Below are 16,973 nucleotides of genomic sequence, written 5' to 3'. Positions count from 1 at the left end.
GTAATAAGTTTGATAATGTAAAGTCAGAGACAGTCATTACAATTTTAAACAACCTTTATTAAACCTTTTCAAATAACAAACTGGCATTATCATTATACTGGGTTAACTGACCCAGAATAGGTCCAACTTCCAAGTAGCAAGCAGCATACATGATACTAGATTGATCTGATCAGGACTGAATGGGGAAATAAATCAGATTGAGTTACACTCTGCAGTCATTTAATAAAATCATTTAAACGCAACTCAAAATTTCATTTCTCATATTTATTATTATTTATGCAACAAGTCATGTAATTAGCCGTGTCTGTCGGGTATTAGTACACACTACACACACTGAACTGAGCAGCTCTATCCTTGTCTTAATCCTGACTAAATGAAGTTGCCCTTCCAGGTTTTTGTAGTTCATCTGCCAACAGAGCGCGTTGCACTGCAGCCTCCAGTGCTGTAGGTGGCGGTGCCACAAACGCACCACTCATATTCTGCATCAGTTGTGTTTCTGCGGCATGCTGGCCTCGGATTTGGAGAGAAGATCGTGTAAGTAAATAAATGTCTTAATTATTATTATTGTAAGGAGTGGACTGGTTGTAATCCTTAAGTATTTAGATTTATAAGCACATTTCGTTTTCGTCGTTGTTTTACGAATATAGTAGTGCGTTTTAATCGCTTACAACCTGCATGCAAGTCTATGATGTGATGCAAGAAACATTAAAATATGTTATTGTGAGTGTTTACATATCTTAGATGGACTAATAACATATAATTATTTGACGTTGCTCCATTTAAAATGCTGTTGATTTCATTTTAATGGCATTTTAAGTCAAGGTCAAATTGGTCTGTTTAGACTTAAAAGTTCAGGAGTACATTTACATCAGATACTTTCAGCACTTTATAGTTTATTAAAACAGTTTAGGATTTTAAAGTGATTCATTTTGAATTTGATCAATTCAAGATTCAAGTCTGAATATTCCCAGAGAATGTACATATACAGTACAGTCTTGTATTGTTTACATGTATGTCATTTTAATACAGTTTAAAAACAGTTTTTGCTTGATCTGTTATAATTAATAATTTTTTTCACTCATATCAGCATATTTACATGTAAATTTATAATTTTCTGATCTGACATCGGATCTGAACTGCTTGGGGATATTTTTCCACAGATTCACACTTGTAACCCGTCACTGGCTGCAGGATGTTCTTGACTCTGGCACTTTTGCGAAAAGGGATCCCAGGAAAGCAGTGGATCGGGAAGTACCGTCGACCACGAGCAGTCACCTGGCAGATGAAGCGGAATATGATTAAACGTCTGGAACAGGAAGCAGAGAATGAATACTGGATCAGCCGGCCGTTCATGACGCTGGAACAGGAGCGAGGCCACGCGGCGCAGAGGCGGGAGTGGATGTGGCAGCAAATCAAAGCTGCACGACAAGCCAAGTTTCCTGAACACAAATACATTGCAGACCATCTCAACCACCTGAAAATCACCAAAACCTGGCCCAGCTAACCGGAACGTCAAAGACTGGTGGATCTCAGAGTTTGGAGAGAAATATGTAAATGAAATGATAAAAACTCACTGTGTTTGATATGATACATTCTGCATTGTACATCTGTATGTGTTATGTCTATAAATGATTTCAATCATCACATCTGGCCCCTCTCCTTTTTCTGATTCAACTGTAACTAATGTGTAACTAATTAACTGTAATGTGATTAAATTATAGTTAACATGGTCAATTCAATCTAAGTGACTTCCAAACAAATTTGTTTTGTTAAAGGTAACAGAAGCAAAGACAAAATGGTATAAATAAGGTGAAAAAAGTGGTCACTCTTTCTCCATCAAGAAATTAGATTATTCTTTTGAATCAGATCTTAAATGATTCATTCACAAATCAGACATGCTGCCTGGCTCATGAGCATGCCACAGAGAGCTTGGGCAGGTGTCGAGATACTGTAACTGAGTAATATCTTAAAATGACTATGAAATGGATAGTTCTGGTCCTTGATTATGATTGGCTGAGCTGCACTGGAAGCCACTGTAAAATATTATTTACTAAACATTTCTGAAGAACTGCATTGCTTGGTGGAAGAATGAATATAATTATTATTTGTTATCAATAATTTATTATTATTGATATGTAACATTTTATAAAAGTGATAGTGATTATATCATATACATGGTAGAAAATGCAGACAATTATACATGCTATATATATATATATATATATATATATATATATATATATATATACACACACACACACACATACATCGCTTAAAATCTATAATATAATGGATTTTATAATTATATTATAATATAATATAATATAATATAATATAATATAATATAATATAATATAATATAGTACTCCCATGCACTAGAGAGCAGTGTACACGTCGTGACACGCAAACCACGTTGAAAACTACACTTCCCATAAAACAGTGAGCTCGAGCACCTCGGTCTCCATGACAGTCTTGTTATTGTTGTTTAGTAGATAATCATGGATGGATGAAGAATACAACTGCTTTTCTCTCCAATAAACCCTTCCTAATATATAAGTCGACGATATGGTGGAATAATCCAAATTTTCATGTTCTCGGACTCTTTTCTCTCATTCACACAAGGTTTGATAGATCAGGTTCGGCCCAGCTCAGTGCTGGAAACTGCACATTTTCTCACAGCTCAGTTGTGATCCAGTCCGTGTGGTTCCTGTTTATTTGTGAAGAATGAGAGAGGAGCGGCGGTGCAGCGGTCGGGTCCGGACACAGGAGGCTCGGAGTCGGATCACAGGCTTGATGGAGGAGATGCGCCTGTAACAGCATCAGGAGGATGATTTCACGATACAGCCGTCGGCCTGTATCTCACAACCTAGAGATGTGCGTATAAATTACACAAAAACGATCTTAGCTGCCTACTTAGACATGGTTTGGTTTAGTCGCATCGATAGCCAGCTCACAAGGTTACTGTGAACTGTTGTTTAAATACATCTGGTTTAATTGTTACTAAGTACAGTGTGTAAACACTCAGGGAATACTTTAAAAATCATTCATTTTTTCCTAGATTTATGTATAGAAAGACGTTTAGATAGATAGATATAGATTAGACACAGATAGATAGACATAGTCAGATGGTTGGACGGATAGACAGATCTTTGGATTGATCCTTGGATGGACAGACAGATAGATAATCTGATCGACAGACAGATAGATCAATAGACAGATTGATTGATTTGATTCATTGATTGATTGATAATCAAGCTGGCCTGTCATTGTCTAGTAAATCCTTCTCTCTCTCTCTCTCTCTCTCTCTCTCTCTCTCTCTCTGCTGGTTTTGGTAGTCGTGGTTTGTCCCGCAGTGGTCTGGACCAGCATCCTCTTCCAGAGGAGGCAGATGATGATACTGTGCATCCTCCCAGACTCCTGCATGATCTACGGGAGGACATGTCCTCATACAGCAGGTGAGAGGCAGGTTGAATGTGTCTGTACAGGTATATATTAAAAGGATAGGCTTTCATCAATGTTTATATCGTGTGAATTGTCAGATAATGTTTCTTCTTGTCTGTAATATTCACTCTTTCCAATCTGACATTTGAATTGATGAAATAATGACTGTCTTTCTCTCTTTCTAGGTCTGAGGAGTCCTCTGCATCATCCATCAGATCAGGATGTCAGACACTCACCACAGATGACACAGCTCAGTCTTGGTCTGGTATCCATAGTTACACAGGAACTGGCATCTCTACAGAACGCAGCTCTGTCTTTTCGTGGGGCTACGATGTGAGTCGTAGAATGATGACTGTGATTAGTGATTATTCTTGAATTCTACACCAGATGCATTCTTGTTTTTAGCTTTACACCGCATCTTTAAAATGGGGTGCTGACAGGTTCAAGTTCATGTCTTTGTTCCTTCTCCCCATTTCTTTTTCTCTTCTCTGGTAGGAATTTGATAAAGCCGCTTCCAGGCAGGTCCAGCAGATGTTTGAAGAGATTGAAGAACTGTTGTATGAGAGGAAATGTGAAACTCAGCTCAAAGGCCTGCAGGAAGAGTGTCAAGAGTGGGCTTCACGATTCCCTCATCTACGGTACGCACACGTATACATGCACACGCTCAGATCTATGAACATCAGTAATGCCTTAGCAGTCTCTGGTTAGGGCTGGATGATTAATCATATTTTAAATGCGATTTCTGCTTCTCTCAAATAAACATCTGCGATAGTGATCCACTGTTTTTTTTTTCCTGAAAATGTTCTCCACAGTAATACCAGATCATGTTCACAACACAGCTGGTGCTATTTGCTGTGACTAAATCTGTGAGGAAACCTCTGTGATGAACTGTAATAAATCCAACATGAATTTCGACTATATTGTTCGTGTTTGTGGTTGCTGAATAAATCTACTTATGCAACCTCTTTGTTACAGTCTTTGCTTTTGCTAAGTCTTTTTTGGCGTTTTAATAGAAAAAAGTATTAACATAATTGAAAATAATTGAAAATAACAGTTTTTTGCTTTTGAGAGAAGCTTCTCAAAGTCATCATGAAATCAAAATTGACTATCACTTGTATTTTTTTATGGAATATTGCAGTTTTTATTATATATTAATTATAAATGATTTATCCTTGGAGATCATTATTTTTGTAATTGGCCTCGTAATCTTTAAAGTGAATTCAGCGACATCTCTTCTTTTTCGGCATGAGGGCATGAAAATCTGTCACTCACATAAGATCACAGCAATACCAAACCACAACCATGCAATGATCCAATCCATTCCCAAAGAAAAATTTTTTTTTTCATGTTCGAGAAGCTTATGTATAAGCTCATGTTTCACTCGCTTATACATCACAATAGTTAAGAAGAGCCGATCGAGACAACTTCAGTTTTATTACCAGTAAATAATGTAGAGAGTGTGTTAATGTATATAATTAACTAGGAAACTTGATGAGGTAAAATACACCCTGCATATTAGTTGATGTTCTCTTGATATGTATGATTGTATCTTATATGTAGAATTCAGAAACACTTGTTATTAGCGACACCGGTGGCCGTTAAGTGAACTGCAGCCAACAACTTCGTGCGCACGTAATGCACTGAACGTGATTCATGGCGAAGTTCTTTTTCGTTCTTTGTTTAGAAGTAAACGAAGTTGGAAATACCTTTGCATCGATATACTGTTAACGAACATCCAGACCCTGTCTGCACTGCTGAGAGCAACATTTAGATGAATATGTAAATATGTGCTACACTCTTTCCTCTCAATAAAAAAAAACAACCAAAAAAAGAGAAACAAATATGACAGCAGTAAGAAAGCAGCAGTTAAGAAAGCATCTGATCATAGTGATGTTGATGTTTGTACAAGCTATGCAATTCACTGACATTATGTCGACAGATGAGATCATTAAAATGACACTTTTATGATAGTTTGATTATAAAGTATATTTGAGACTATATAGTGGGTATTTGAGACTATAGTTTGAATTAATCCCTTTTCTTTGCATGACACATTGACAGTACAGAATAGTTCTTTTGGCATTATTTTGAGCATAAGCATTTTTTCATGTGTCACAGAACGGCTTTCAGGAGCTCGCGTAAACATCACGTCCTTTTTATTTTCTCAGCAAAAATGAGTTTTTCACATAAATATCAGTCTGCATTCTTTCATAGACAACCAAGGAAGTTGGGAAAAGTCTTGTTTTTTTAAGTTTCATTACAAGCTGTTCACACATTGCCAATAAAAAAGTGATTACTAGATAAAAAATTCTTACATATAGCCCCTTTAAGGGAAAGTGCAATAATTCTGATGAAAGTAAAAAGAAATTTCTCAAATAAGAACAATAATGATTAATTATTGAGATAAAATAATCATGATTATCAGTTTAACCATAATTGTGCAGCCCTATGTTTGGTTATTAAACCTGATAGGGGCTTTTGTGTGTGACAGGATCCTCGGAGCGCAGCTGGTGTGTCCTACAGATGAAGGATTCCAGTGGTACGCCACACCAGCTCTCACGCCCATCCCCTCCAGTGGCGGCCAGAGCAAAGAGATAACCGGCAATGAGTGAGTTCAGTTTATTGATGTGTACGTGTGAAATTATAAGTGTTCTGTAAAGTCTCATTTTCAAGCCACTGTGTTTGCGTGGCAGGTTGTGTGTGCAGGGTCGGAGGGCTGTTTTGTGTCGGCCCTCTGTGGAGGTGACCCACCCTAGTGTCACGCCCAGCTGTAACCATGGAGATGAGTTGCCCAGGGTGATTGAGGCCGAGGGGCTGATAGAAGAGTATCTCGCTTTCGACTGCAGGGACCTGTGAGTGTGTGTGCGTGCTTGTGTGTGACAGATGGGAGTTTGTTATTTGAACATGATTTATCTGACATTTTGTCTGAGATTTTTATAGATACATTTTTGTATTTATCTAGGGACGAGGAATGGGAACGTGAGTATGTGAGCAGACGGCGGAGGCGCTGCCTGCCCCCTGTCTCGCCCTATCGCTGTCGTCGGGAGGCGGTTCTTGATCTGCTGTTTGATGATGTGTGGCGTGAGCTCATTGGCTGGATGGAGGAGCTTGTACGTAGGCATTGGGAGGGTTCTGTGTCAGGTAGGATGAATTTCAAATACTTGTCTAAGTGGTTTTTTTTTTTTTTTTTTTTTTTTTGCACACTTCACTGCTTTTTATTGATCAAAAGGTGGTTTCAAAACATTCACAAGATATTTTTTTTATATATATATATATATATATATATATATATATATATATATATATATGTGTATATGTGTGTGTATATTTACTGTCAAACCAAAAATTCTTCAGACATTTTTTTTATATTTTTTTTATATATTTTTACTAGTGGGTGCAGGACAATATAGTTCATTTATATAAGTGAGGATAGCAAAATAGAGTAAACTATGACATATTATACCCAAAAATTCTTCATACAGTGGACTACCAGTAAAATTGATACAAATTTGGAACCAAAGATTATTCAGACACTTTGACCTGACCATGTTTTGCTTAAGTGTTATCTGACATAATTAAGATTAATGTTTTCTGACACAGTTTAACTCTGAGATCTTGTCATATTTTATTACCATTTTTTTTAAACTATAGTGAATAAACTGTAATAATGAATAAAATGTTCAAGGTGTCTGAATAAATTTTGGTTTGACTGTATATTTCATACTACACAGCTCACCAAATAAATGAAGTTTTTATTTTGTGAGAGGAGACTGAAATATACAGTGTAGCGGTCATTATTCACTACTATTTGAGAGCAATCAAGTATTCCATTGAGTCATTGATGAAGAATAATTTCTCTTTGAACTTCTCTGTCCATCAGATGATGAGAAGAATGCCGTGGCCCTCAGCCCTGCGTGCCCCGATACCCAGAATCCTTTTTTGCTGCTGTCCAATGTCTCACCAGTGCTTCCTCCACTGTCACAGAGCAGAACACAGCAGCTCACAGCCAGCTTGCAGGCCCAGGTTGGTCAACGGCTTCAGAGATTGTAGAACAGATTTGGATGAAGTTCTTTTTGGTTGCTCATATTTCTTTTGTGGCAGATGGATGCAACAATGATTTCATCTGAAATCCTGTCTCACTGATTTCAGATATCTGTAACCCTTCCATCCCTTGCCATCTGCTTAATGATATTGTCCAAATATATTTAAAAAACAGGATTCCCACGGTCATAGAAAACTGTAATTTCCAGGTTTGAAAAAGTCATTCAAAATCTTTTTTTTTTTTAAAAATCATGAAATTTCCATAGTAAATAGGTAATTGAAATGGAAAAACTGATGGGTAGTTGCAGTACTGTGTCCAAAACTATTTTAAACACCATTTAGCTATTTTTTAAAATCTAATTATGCATGCATTTTTATGATCTAAATATTAATTGTGGTAATTAACATGACATTTTTGTACATTTTAGAAATTTATTTGTCATGCCACATGACTATTTTATAGGGTTAGTTCACCCAAAAATGAAAATTCTGTCATTAATTACTCACCCTCATGTCGTTCCAAACCCGTAAGACCTTCGTTTTGACCTTCATTTATTTCGAATCGGTGGTTCGAAGCGTGTATCAAACTACCAGAGTCACGTGAACTATTGAAGTTTCAAAACACTTATGATGTAACATAGCCTCGTTTACTGAAATCATGGGATTTTGGCGCTCTGAACCACTGATTCGACACACATGATTCATAAAACTTCGAAGCTTCATGAAGCACTGCGTACCGTAGATGAGGGAATCGTGAAGCCCACTCTTGACACTCTTCCTGCAGGCCTTTGAGCTGAGTTTCACATTTCCTCTCATACAACAGTTCTTCATCACTAGATATTGTGGAATAAAGTCGCTATTTTGTTATTTTTGGTGCACAAAAAGTATTCTCGTCACTTTATAATATTAAGATTGAACCACTGTAGTCACATGAACGGTTTTAAATATGTTTTTAGTAGCTTTATGAGCAAAAAAAGGGAGTGTTATTGCTGGTGATGCAGGCCTCACTGAGCCATCAGATTTTCTCAAAAATATCTTAATTTGTATTCCGAAGATGAACGAAGGTCTTACGGGTGTGGAACGACATGAGGGTGAGTAATAAATGACAGAATTTTCATTTTTGGGTGAACTAACCCTATAAATCAAGTTATAAAAGAGAATTTATGTTTTGCTTTAATTTTTTTTTATTTCGCTAGAAAACGCATTATCTCCATAAAATAATTATTAAAAATCCTGGAAATTACCTGGAAATTTTGAATAACTGGAAATAAATTCCTCCAAATCTATGGGAATTTTGTAGATATAAGCCTAGATCTTCACTGCTTTGTGTCCTCTCTGTCTTTACACATTCACATACCCCAAAAAAAATACACACAAATGCTGTTTTTCACTGCTGTCAGCATTTGTTTTTCAGCTTTTTTTCCTCAGGCTTTCAATTCATTAACTTTTTACCTCCTTTTTCTGTGTTTTCCTCATTGTCTCTGTTTCTGCCTTTCTGTCCAATCATCCATCTATCATCTGTTTTCTTCCTTTCTCTTTCTTTACCTTTCTATTTCTATCCTTTCCCTCCATTTTCTTTCCAAAGAGCTCAAAGTCATGGGGTTCAAAGCACAAGTCAAGACGGAAATCCAAAAAGCAGAGAAAGTCATCGACTGTATGTAACTCTATCCTGATAACGACACTTAAACAGAGAGGGCGAGCGAGTGTTTCTGTCTGTGTACCAGTTCCCCTTTTTCTTCTAAAGTTTAACACTCATCTTTGATTTTTAACTCATAAATCACTGGCCACTTTTTTTAACATCCTTTTAAAACGTCTGAGTTTATTTTAAGCTTGCGTTCATTTTTTAATCTTGTGAAGGTGTTTATAATGTTCCCGTTGTCAGTTTTGTTTCTGTTCTGTATGTTCTTTTCTGTGTCATCGCATGCTGTACAGATGATGGATGTCAGATGCTGTTTTTTTTTTTTTTTTTTTTTTTTTTAAATCACTGAGATATACACTTGTGTAATAAAATTAAAACCTGAATTAGCTTAATTATTTTTTTTCTTTCCTCTTCCTCTCTCTGTCTCTGTCCCCACAGACCAGTCGAGTGCCTGTAGGGGCGGCGGTTGCTCATCACAATCTCAATGACCTCATCATGATACATGGCATTCCACTGCAGCAGAGGAACCTGGGAACTCTGGACCGAATAACTCAGTATGAACACCACAGAGGAAATAAACACAATCTAATACAACCTTTACTCTGCATATTTAGTGCTGTAGTTCAGTGTTTAATTCTATTAATCCACAATAAGTGGCCCAAACTAGAGGTCAGCAATTTAATAGTATTTTGCCTCTAGTGCCACCTATGGTAAAAAAGCTAGACAAACAATATACCAGAGTTTCAAAAGGTTGACTAATAAAACAGTAAATAAAGAAAACATTTTTAATAATCAAAAACACTAAATTGATTGACCTATAAAAGCTAAAAAAAATAAAAAAGAAAGTGTTTTCAAAAGTTTTCTTAAAACATGTTTGTTTGTTTGTTTTTTTTTTTTTAAATAAATACTGTTTAAAAGTAAAATAACTGTTTTCTATTTTAACATATTTTTATATTAAAAAAAAATATATATATATATATATATATATATATATATATAGCATTTTTTTGACCAATTCATTATAAGAACCAGCTCATATTTGCTTGTCTATCAGACTACAGTGGTTGCATTGTATGTTTTTGCAACCAGTGACACAATTGAAATATGTACTGCCTATTCATTGTCTTTGTATTGTTTTGCAGTACTTAGACTTTTTACTCAGACTGAAAACTTTTTTTTATGTGCTTCCATAGAATAGCGGTGCAAGAAACACTTCTATATCTCTATGGTTTCTCTAAGTGAATCATACTTTCTTTGATTAATCCTCTTTCCATCTTTGTGACTGTAGGGAATCTGAGGAGAAAGTTTCTCATCGTCCCGGGTCTAGTGTCATTCCCACCAGTAAACCTCGGCCTCGTCGTGCGCTGGAACAAAGCACTTCCTCCTTGACTCGCCCCCCTCAGTCGGCACGGCGACGGAACCCACCTCCTCGCACTCTGATGCCATTGACGTCCAGTGTAACGCAGCCCATCACAACTGGCTCCATGGAAGAGGTGGTTAGAGGCACAAGATTGTAAGAGCACCTTCGATTTTTACTCAATTTCCTGAAAAAAAAAAAAAAAAAAAACATTTTCTTACAATATTGCGACTGTGTGCATGTTTAAGGACGACCGCCAGCGATCGTTTGGCCTCTCCTCCAATGCCTCTCAGCAGAAACACACTTCTCCCTCCCATCGGCACAGGAGACACAGACCACACCTACCCCGGGCAGCACTCACGGCTTATGCAGGTACAACCAGACATTAGTAACAGTTGTTTAGTTGTTTTACAAGATGAGTCATCAATATTTTTTGGTTTGTTTTTCTTTGTGAAGAGAAAAATGCTATTTATTGCTAAATGCTAAATTTATTCCTGTGATGGCAAAGCTGAATTTTCAGCATCATTACACCAGTCTTCAGAGTCACATGATCCTTCAGAAATCATTCTAATGTGCTGATTTGCTGCTCAAGAAGTATTTCTTAATATCATCAATATTGAAAACAATTGCTGCTTAATATTTGTATTTAATTGAATTGAATTTTTGTGGAAACTGTGATACTTTTTTCAGGATTGTTTGATGAAGAGAAAGTGCAAAACAACAGCATTTCTTTGAAAAATAAATCTTGCGTAACATTATGGATGCTTGTACTGTCACTTTTCTGTGACTTTACTGACCCCAAACATTAGTAATGTATATACATATACATATTTCATTTGTGTTTGCAGAAGCAGAGAGGCTCCTCCAGTCGTGCACATAGTGCAGTGACTGACGAGGGTGTCAGTCTGCAGCCCCGGGACAAAATGCACTTGCTGGATGTGTTTTCCAGACCCAACACCACACACACCTTTAGGGTGAATCTCTCCCACAAATTTGTATACATAAACACTTCATCATGTTTTTGTCTTTATGGGTGTATTGATCATGGCAAACCTTGTTTTGCAGTCAGACACTCCTTACCGCCGTTCATTTACTGGAATAGACAACGCCGGGCAGGGACGACCTGGCAGAGCGTCTGTTGGCGTAGGTGAGTGCACACGAACACGCATCAGAATGGTAGATGAACACTGTAGTTCTATAAACTGTCCCATTGACTGTGTTTGGGTGTGCGAGTGCAGATTCTCTGGGAATTGGTGTGACTGGAATCAGTTTGGGCATCAGCAGTTCCTCCTTCATAGACTCATTTTCCCATCATCCCCTTGGCCACTTCCCCATTGAGCATGAGGAGGAGTCAGATGCAAAAGCTCAGCCCCCGGGTAAGTGTTTTAATGAGCTTTTTTGCATTAAAATAATTAACATAAAGTAAAACCATAATAGTATTTTTGTCAGAATAAACTAGATTTGCATTTCCTGAAGGAAACACCAGTACTTCTAAGGCAGCAAAAGTTTCTGATAAACTTAGGTTGTAGGTTTTTGTTCTTTGTAAATGAAATTTGTTTGCAGTGTACAGTAAATGAGGCAATAAATAGTTAAAAAGATATAAGAAAGAAAAGATCAATCAGTTTAATATACAAGTACACTACAGTTCAAAAGTTTGGGGTCTTTAAGACGTTTCATGTTTTTGAAAGAAGTCTCTTATGCTCATCAAGGCTGCATTTATTTGATCAAAAATACAGTAAATACAGTAATATGGTGAAATATCATTACAATTTAAAATATCTATTTTCTATTTTAATATATTTTAAAATATAATTTGTTCCTGTGATGTCAAAGCTGAATTTTCAGCACTCATTACTCCAGTCTTCAGTGTCACATGATCCTTCAGAAATCATTGTAATATCTGATTTGGTGCTCAAGAAACATTTCTAATTATCATCAATTTTTTGGTGATTTGGTGCTCAAGAAATGCTTCTAATTATCAATTTTGAAAAATTACCTAATATTTTGTGGAAAGCGTGGAACATAAAAAAAAGACCTCATACTGACCTCAAACTTTTGAACAGCAGGTTAATCATAATTCAGCATGCTAATATTAATTGTCTTTGCTGTCAGTTAGATTTTTAATTCTGAATGTTTATAAACAAAATTAGCACACCAAAGGCTGAAATGAGCTGTATTAATTGCATAAAAATGTGGAAAAGGAAAATATAATAGGATATAATGCAAGAACAGTAACAATATGTAGATGCTTGGACTCCTCAAATTTGCACTTTCTTAGTACTTTATATTTATGAATATTACATCATTTTTTACTTTAAGAATAATGATGAAAGAGTGAAATGTGGAAAGGAAGTAATTTAATATTCTGATTTATTATCAATTTATTATTTAATATCAGTGATTAATCAAGTACCATGTTCAAATTCAAGCGCCTGAGTGCTAAAAGTCTAAACTTTTTCTTTAGATGTAACTTAAACCTCATACAAATATCCTGAGTTTGTATTTACTAACTCATCTTGGATATATAATAGATACCGATATGATTGGATGATCTTTATACTGATTTTATGCTATTAATTTTTAGCATAAAATGCAAGTCATTTTGGTAAGAAAGCAACCACTAAGAATTTAAACGTAGTGTTCACACTTTGTCTCTCTCTATCACTGTGTCTGTTCCAGCACGTTCCCACAACAAAGGCGGTACGACGGCACGCAGTAGCAGACCAGGGCTTTAACACAAAATACATGTACACACACACACACACACACACACACACACACACACACAATCTCCCTCACCTTCTTGAACCAAACTCACCTCAGCACTGACGCAACTTTTCTTCAGTACTGACAGACGCTTTATACGTCTGCTGGACTTTTGTATGACATGCCGTTTTGGCGTGGACTTTATTTATGGCCGCTGTTGTTATTATTAATAGTATTGTTATTCATGTTGTTGTTTGAAATTTTCTAAAATCCTATTTTTGTATATTGGACTATTCAGCTTCATATGGCTGCCAAATACAGGAAACTGTCTATCCATTACATCTGTAGATGTACTGTACATGCTGTACTGTATGGAGTAACAACTTTTGGTTTTCCCTAAAGACGTCTCTATGAGGCCTACATGGAGTTTCTATGCAGGTTCATACAATCAGGGTGTTTAAATTGCTTGAATGTTGCCCGCACCGGATTGTTTAAAACTATTAGATTGTGGAACCTGCTATGGAAGATTATACTGTCTATATCCTAGACGGATGTTCATCGTGATGCAATCCCAACAACTTTATCCACAATCATGGACAATAGGTGTGTAAGAATTCTTATGAAGATTCCAAGGTTATAAGCCTTTTTTATCATGATTCCATGATCATGGAATGTTCAATAGCATTCAGACTGACTCCAAGGTCTTATTCCCAGCAGAGCTTCAGTGTAGAACCTCCATGACCCTGTTTTTCAGAGATACACTGAAATTCTGGAAGTATATCTGCAATACGAGTGCGGGACAGTACAATTGTACAGCCTACATAATGACGGGTGAAAAGAGGATTAAAAGTTTCAAGTTTCTTATTAAAACATTTTGTTATTGAGAAAATGAGCCTTAAGGTGGGTTCATATTCGCGGAATTTAGGTGAAATTTTGCGGGCAAAAAAAGATCAATTTTCCATTTGTAAATCCTGTAGCGATGTATGAAGCACAGCTCACACTTGCAAGTCACTTGCTTTCAAAAACGCAGTTTTCTGCTGGTCTGCATGGTGAACTTGAACATGAGCTAAATCTTGCATGGGGAAATTTTCCGCCCATACGCGAAACTCCCAATTGCACGGATTTCTATTGCAATGAATGGAATTTGCCCGCAAAAAAAATGCACGGAGAAACGGTAAATGTGACCGCACCTTCAGTCCTGTGAGCCATTCAGAGCTTGGAAAGTGATGGACAGGGTAGTGTGTATTATTTTTTTTACACACACAAAGACTGCAGAGGTTTCAGGGTTTGTTCAAACAAGCGTACTGTAAAAATCAGAAAAAAAAAAAAAAAAAATTGTCTGCATTTCACAGGATTATTATAGGATTTCACAGGAATATTATAGGGAAAGTCTTTAATTCAGTTTTTTAAATGGCCATTTGGTTCCTTTGGTGCCAGGAAATCCTTAAATATTTAACACTGACTGGTAAAGCACATTTTGACGTACCATTTTACTGGCAGATATTGAATGTGGCTCTTACAGGTTTGTAATGTTTATGTGGCAGCTTCACTGTAACAGCATTTATTGAAATCGTACCGACTGAACATTTGCATTTCTCCGATTTGATTAACGTGTTGATCTCAGTGAGTGAGTATTGCTTTTAATTGACTTTTTTCCTATCTGGAGAGTAACCAAGCTCAAAGCATGTATTATGAGTGTACAGGCCATTATAATGTTTAATGATCAGAAAGATGGATTCCTCTACAGCCATAATGAAGGGATGTCACAAGAAGACATCTCTTCATACCCCAGCCTAACGCCTCCGCCTCTAAGACAAATCCAACTATTCTTCACTCAGCTCGGCAAGGACAATCTAGAGTTGCAGAAGTTGTAGCCATATTTGACTTCTAGAGTTTCTTTGTTATTCAACAGAGATTTCTAGAGTTCCAGTAGACATTCTGCTGTCCGAGTTTCATTGCTGCTGATTTGAGTGGGCAGATTTCAAGGGCCATGTCACCTGAATCAACAGACCATGCTGGTCTTTTAAATACAGATGCAGATCTTGTGCAAGTGGACGTATTTTCTATGTGGAAATAATGGCTTATCTGCTTTGAATTTGGTGGAGATGACAGTGCTGGATGAGTGTGTGTGTGTATGTGTGTGTGTGTGCGTGTGGAGGTGACAGCTCTTGGCAGGTGTAGCACTGCTATATCTAAGATTCCCCCTAAATGTTTACCTCTGTAACATAAATGAGAATGGCAAATGAAAAAATAAAGGTAATTCTTTGAATAATATGGTGTTTTTCTTTTTTTCTTTGACACTGTAACAGTACTGTACATTCATGTGGCTCTATCTTAGTAACTATACGGTTTTGAGTCCAAATTTCAATTCAATGTTTTCTCTTGCAGTGCTTTTGTATGTTTGTTTTAGACCTTAAACTTATCATCATCATAAACAAGTGAACAATAAAACCATTGCCTTCATTAAAAAAATTTAAATACAATTAAAAAATTCCCTTATTCCCTTATTAATTGTATTAATGTTTGATTTTATATTTTTGCTGAATTAGATTAATTAACAGTAAATTTTGTTGTCTCCCCATTATAGTTAGTCTCATTCACAGCAAGGACAGAAAAGTCAAGGAAGAATTATTAAAGTTCAAAATGACTGATGACATTTAATATGCTGTCAAAATGACATAAAGACATTAAACCTCAACTTTTATTAGGGAAATTATTTATCTTTTTTCCTTTATAGCTTGATAATGTCTAGTTGATGGAGGTAAAATGTTATAGAGATGGTTGATTATGATTTCACTTTTAACTTTAGTTACTTTGGGATATATTTTCTTTTAAAGAATTCTCTATTTAAGGACTACAACAAGCTTCTTCCTGGGTTAGTGACATCACTAACCATAAATTTTACATAACAAAGGGGGTGAAGCAATGTTGGGCTGCTTTAGAGAAGAGGAAGACTTCTTGTAGTAGAGTGTTGTTGCCATGCCGTCATTTTATGCTGGACTACTTCACAAATGAGGATCAATTCAATGCTGGATTTGCACAAAAACATGACGACATATGCTAGTCGATGAGTTGAATCAACTCCACAGCAACTACATAAATTTATCCACTAACCGTAAATTGCAACTTCTTCCTGAGTCTCTCCATCAGTGTCCGACTCCGGTTTGAACAATGTAAAGCTGAACACCATCGTCATTTTAGCTGCGTGAAATTCTCCATCTTTGTTGTTGTTGAGCAACCGAAGCATAAGCTGTTAAGCCGTGTGTTCACCAAGGCATTTTTTCCAGTGTCTAGCATACTTTTCCAATTGTTTTCAATGGGAGCACTGCGTTTTTTTAAATGCCAGGAGCGTAATGAGGCACTGAGCATATATTTCACGCTGAAGCGCGGGCCGCTCAGCGTTTTTTACTGGTCGCGCTCATCACTGTCACTTTTTAGCCAGCTGTCCAATCAGAGTGGAGGAGGGGCGGGACAAATACAGCACTGACCAACCACGACAAGCGTCTCAACTGGAAAAAAAATGCCGCTCTGGGCCAAAGCGCTCTCAAGCGCTGACAGGCATTTTCAGCAGAGCGCCTAGCGTTTTCAGCTGGCTAAAAACACTTTGGTGGACACACAGCCTTAAAGCTCCGCCCTCTTCTGGAAAGGGGGCCAGGAGCAGCAGCTCATTTGCATTTAAAGGGACACAAAAACAGCATGTTTTTGCTCATACCCAAATAAGGGCAAATTTGACAAGCTATAATAAATGATCTGTGGGGTATTTTGAGGTGAAGTTTCAGATTCTGGGGA

The 16,973-nt window shown here is 36.8% G+C and overlaps 2 protein-coding genes across 3 annotated transcripts; both read left to right on the top strand.

Moving 5' to 3' along the window:
• The first annotated feature begins 1,160 nt into the window (after window positions 1–1,160).
• On the top strand, window positions 1,161–1,644 carry mrpl57 (mitochondrial ribosomal protein L57). Its single transcript, XM_048191355.1, has one exon. It carries the CDS (start codon window positions 1,193–1,195, stop codon window positions 1,502–1,504), a length of 312 nt encoding a protein of 103 aa, XP_048047312.1. The 5' UTR covers window positions 1,161–1,192; the 3' UTR covers window positions 1,505–1,644.
• A 780-nt stretch (window positions 1,645–2,424) lies between these two features.
• On the top strand, window positions 2,425–15,456 carry fam149b1 (family with sequence similarity 149 member B1). 2 transcript variants are annotated; one of them, XM_048191343.1, is made up of 16 exons: window positions 2,425–2,874; window positions 3,336–3,455; window positions 3,627–3,774; window positions 3,937–4,079; window positions 5,933–6,049; window positions 6,135–6,293; window positions 6,404–6,582; window positions 7,322–7,464; window positions 9,068–9,136; window positions 9,560–9,675; window positions 10,410–10,634; window positions 10,727–10,850; window positions 11,327–11,452; window positions 11,544–11,625; window positions 11,717–11,854; window positions 13,158–15,456. In XM_048191343.1, exons 1-16 carry the CDS (start codon window positions 2,828–2,830, stop codon window positions 13,211–13,213), a joined length of 1,992 nt encoding a protein of 663 aa, XP_048047300.1. In that variant the 5' UTR covers window positions 2,425–2,827; the 3' UTR covers window positions 13,214–15,456. The 2 variants fall into 2 exon arrangements, with proteins under 2 accessions (XP_048047300.1, XP_048047301.1); XM_048191344.1 differs by lacking the exon at window positions 9,068–9,136.
• The last annotated feature ends 1,517 nt before the right edge of the window (window positions 15,457–16,973 follow it).

Source organism: Megalobrama amblycephala, linkage group LG5, assembly GCF_018812025.1.
Source record: "Megalobrama amblycephala isolate DHTTF-2021 linkage group LG5, ASM1881202v1, whole genome shotgun sequence".
Lineage (NCBI taxonomy): Eukaryota > Metazoa > Chordata > Actinopteri > Cypriniformes > Xenocyprididae > Megalobrama > Megalobrama amblycephala.
The sequence above is the reverse complement of the archived record's forward strand: the minus strand, read 5'-3'. Positions and strand labels throughout refer to the sequence as shown.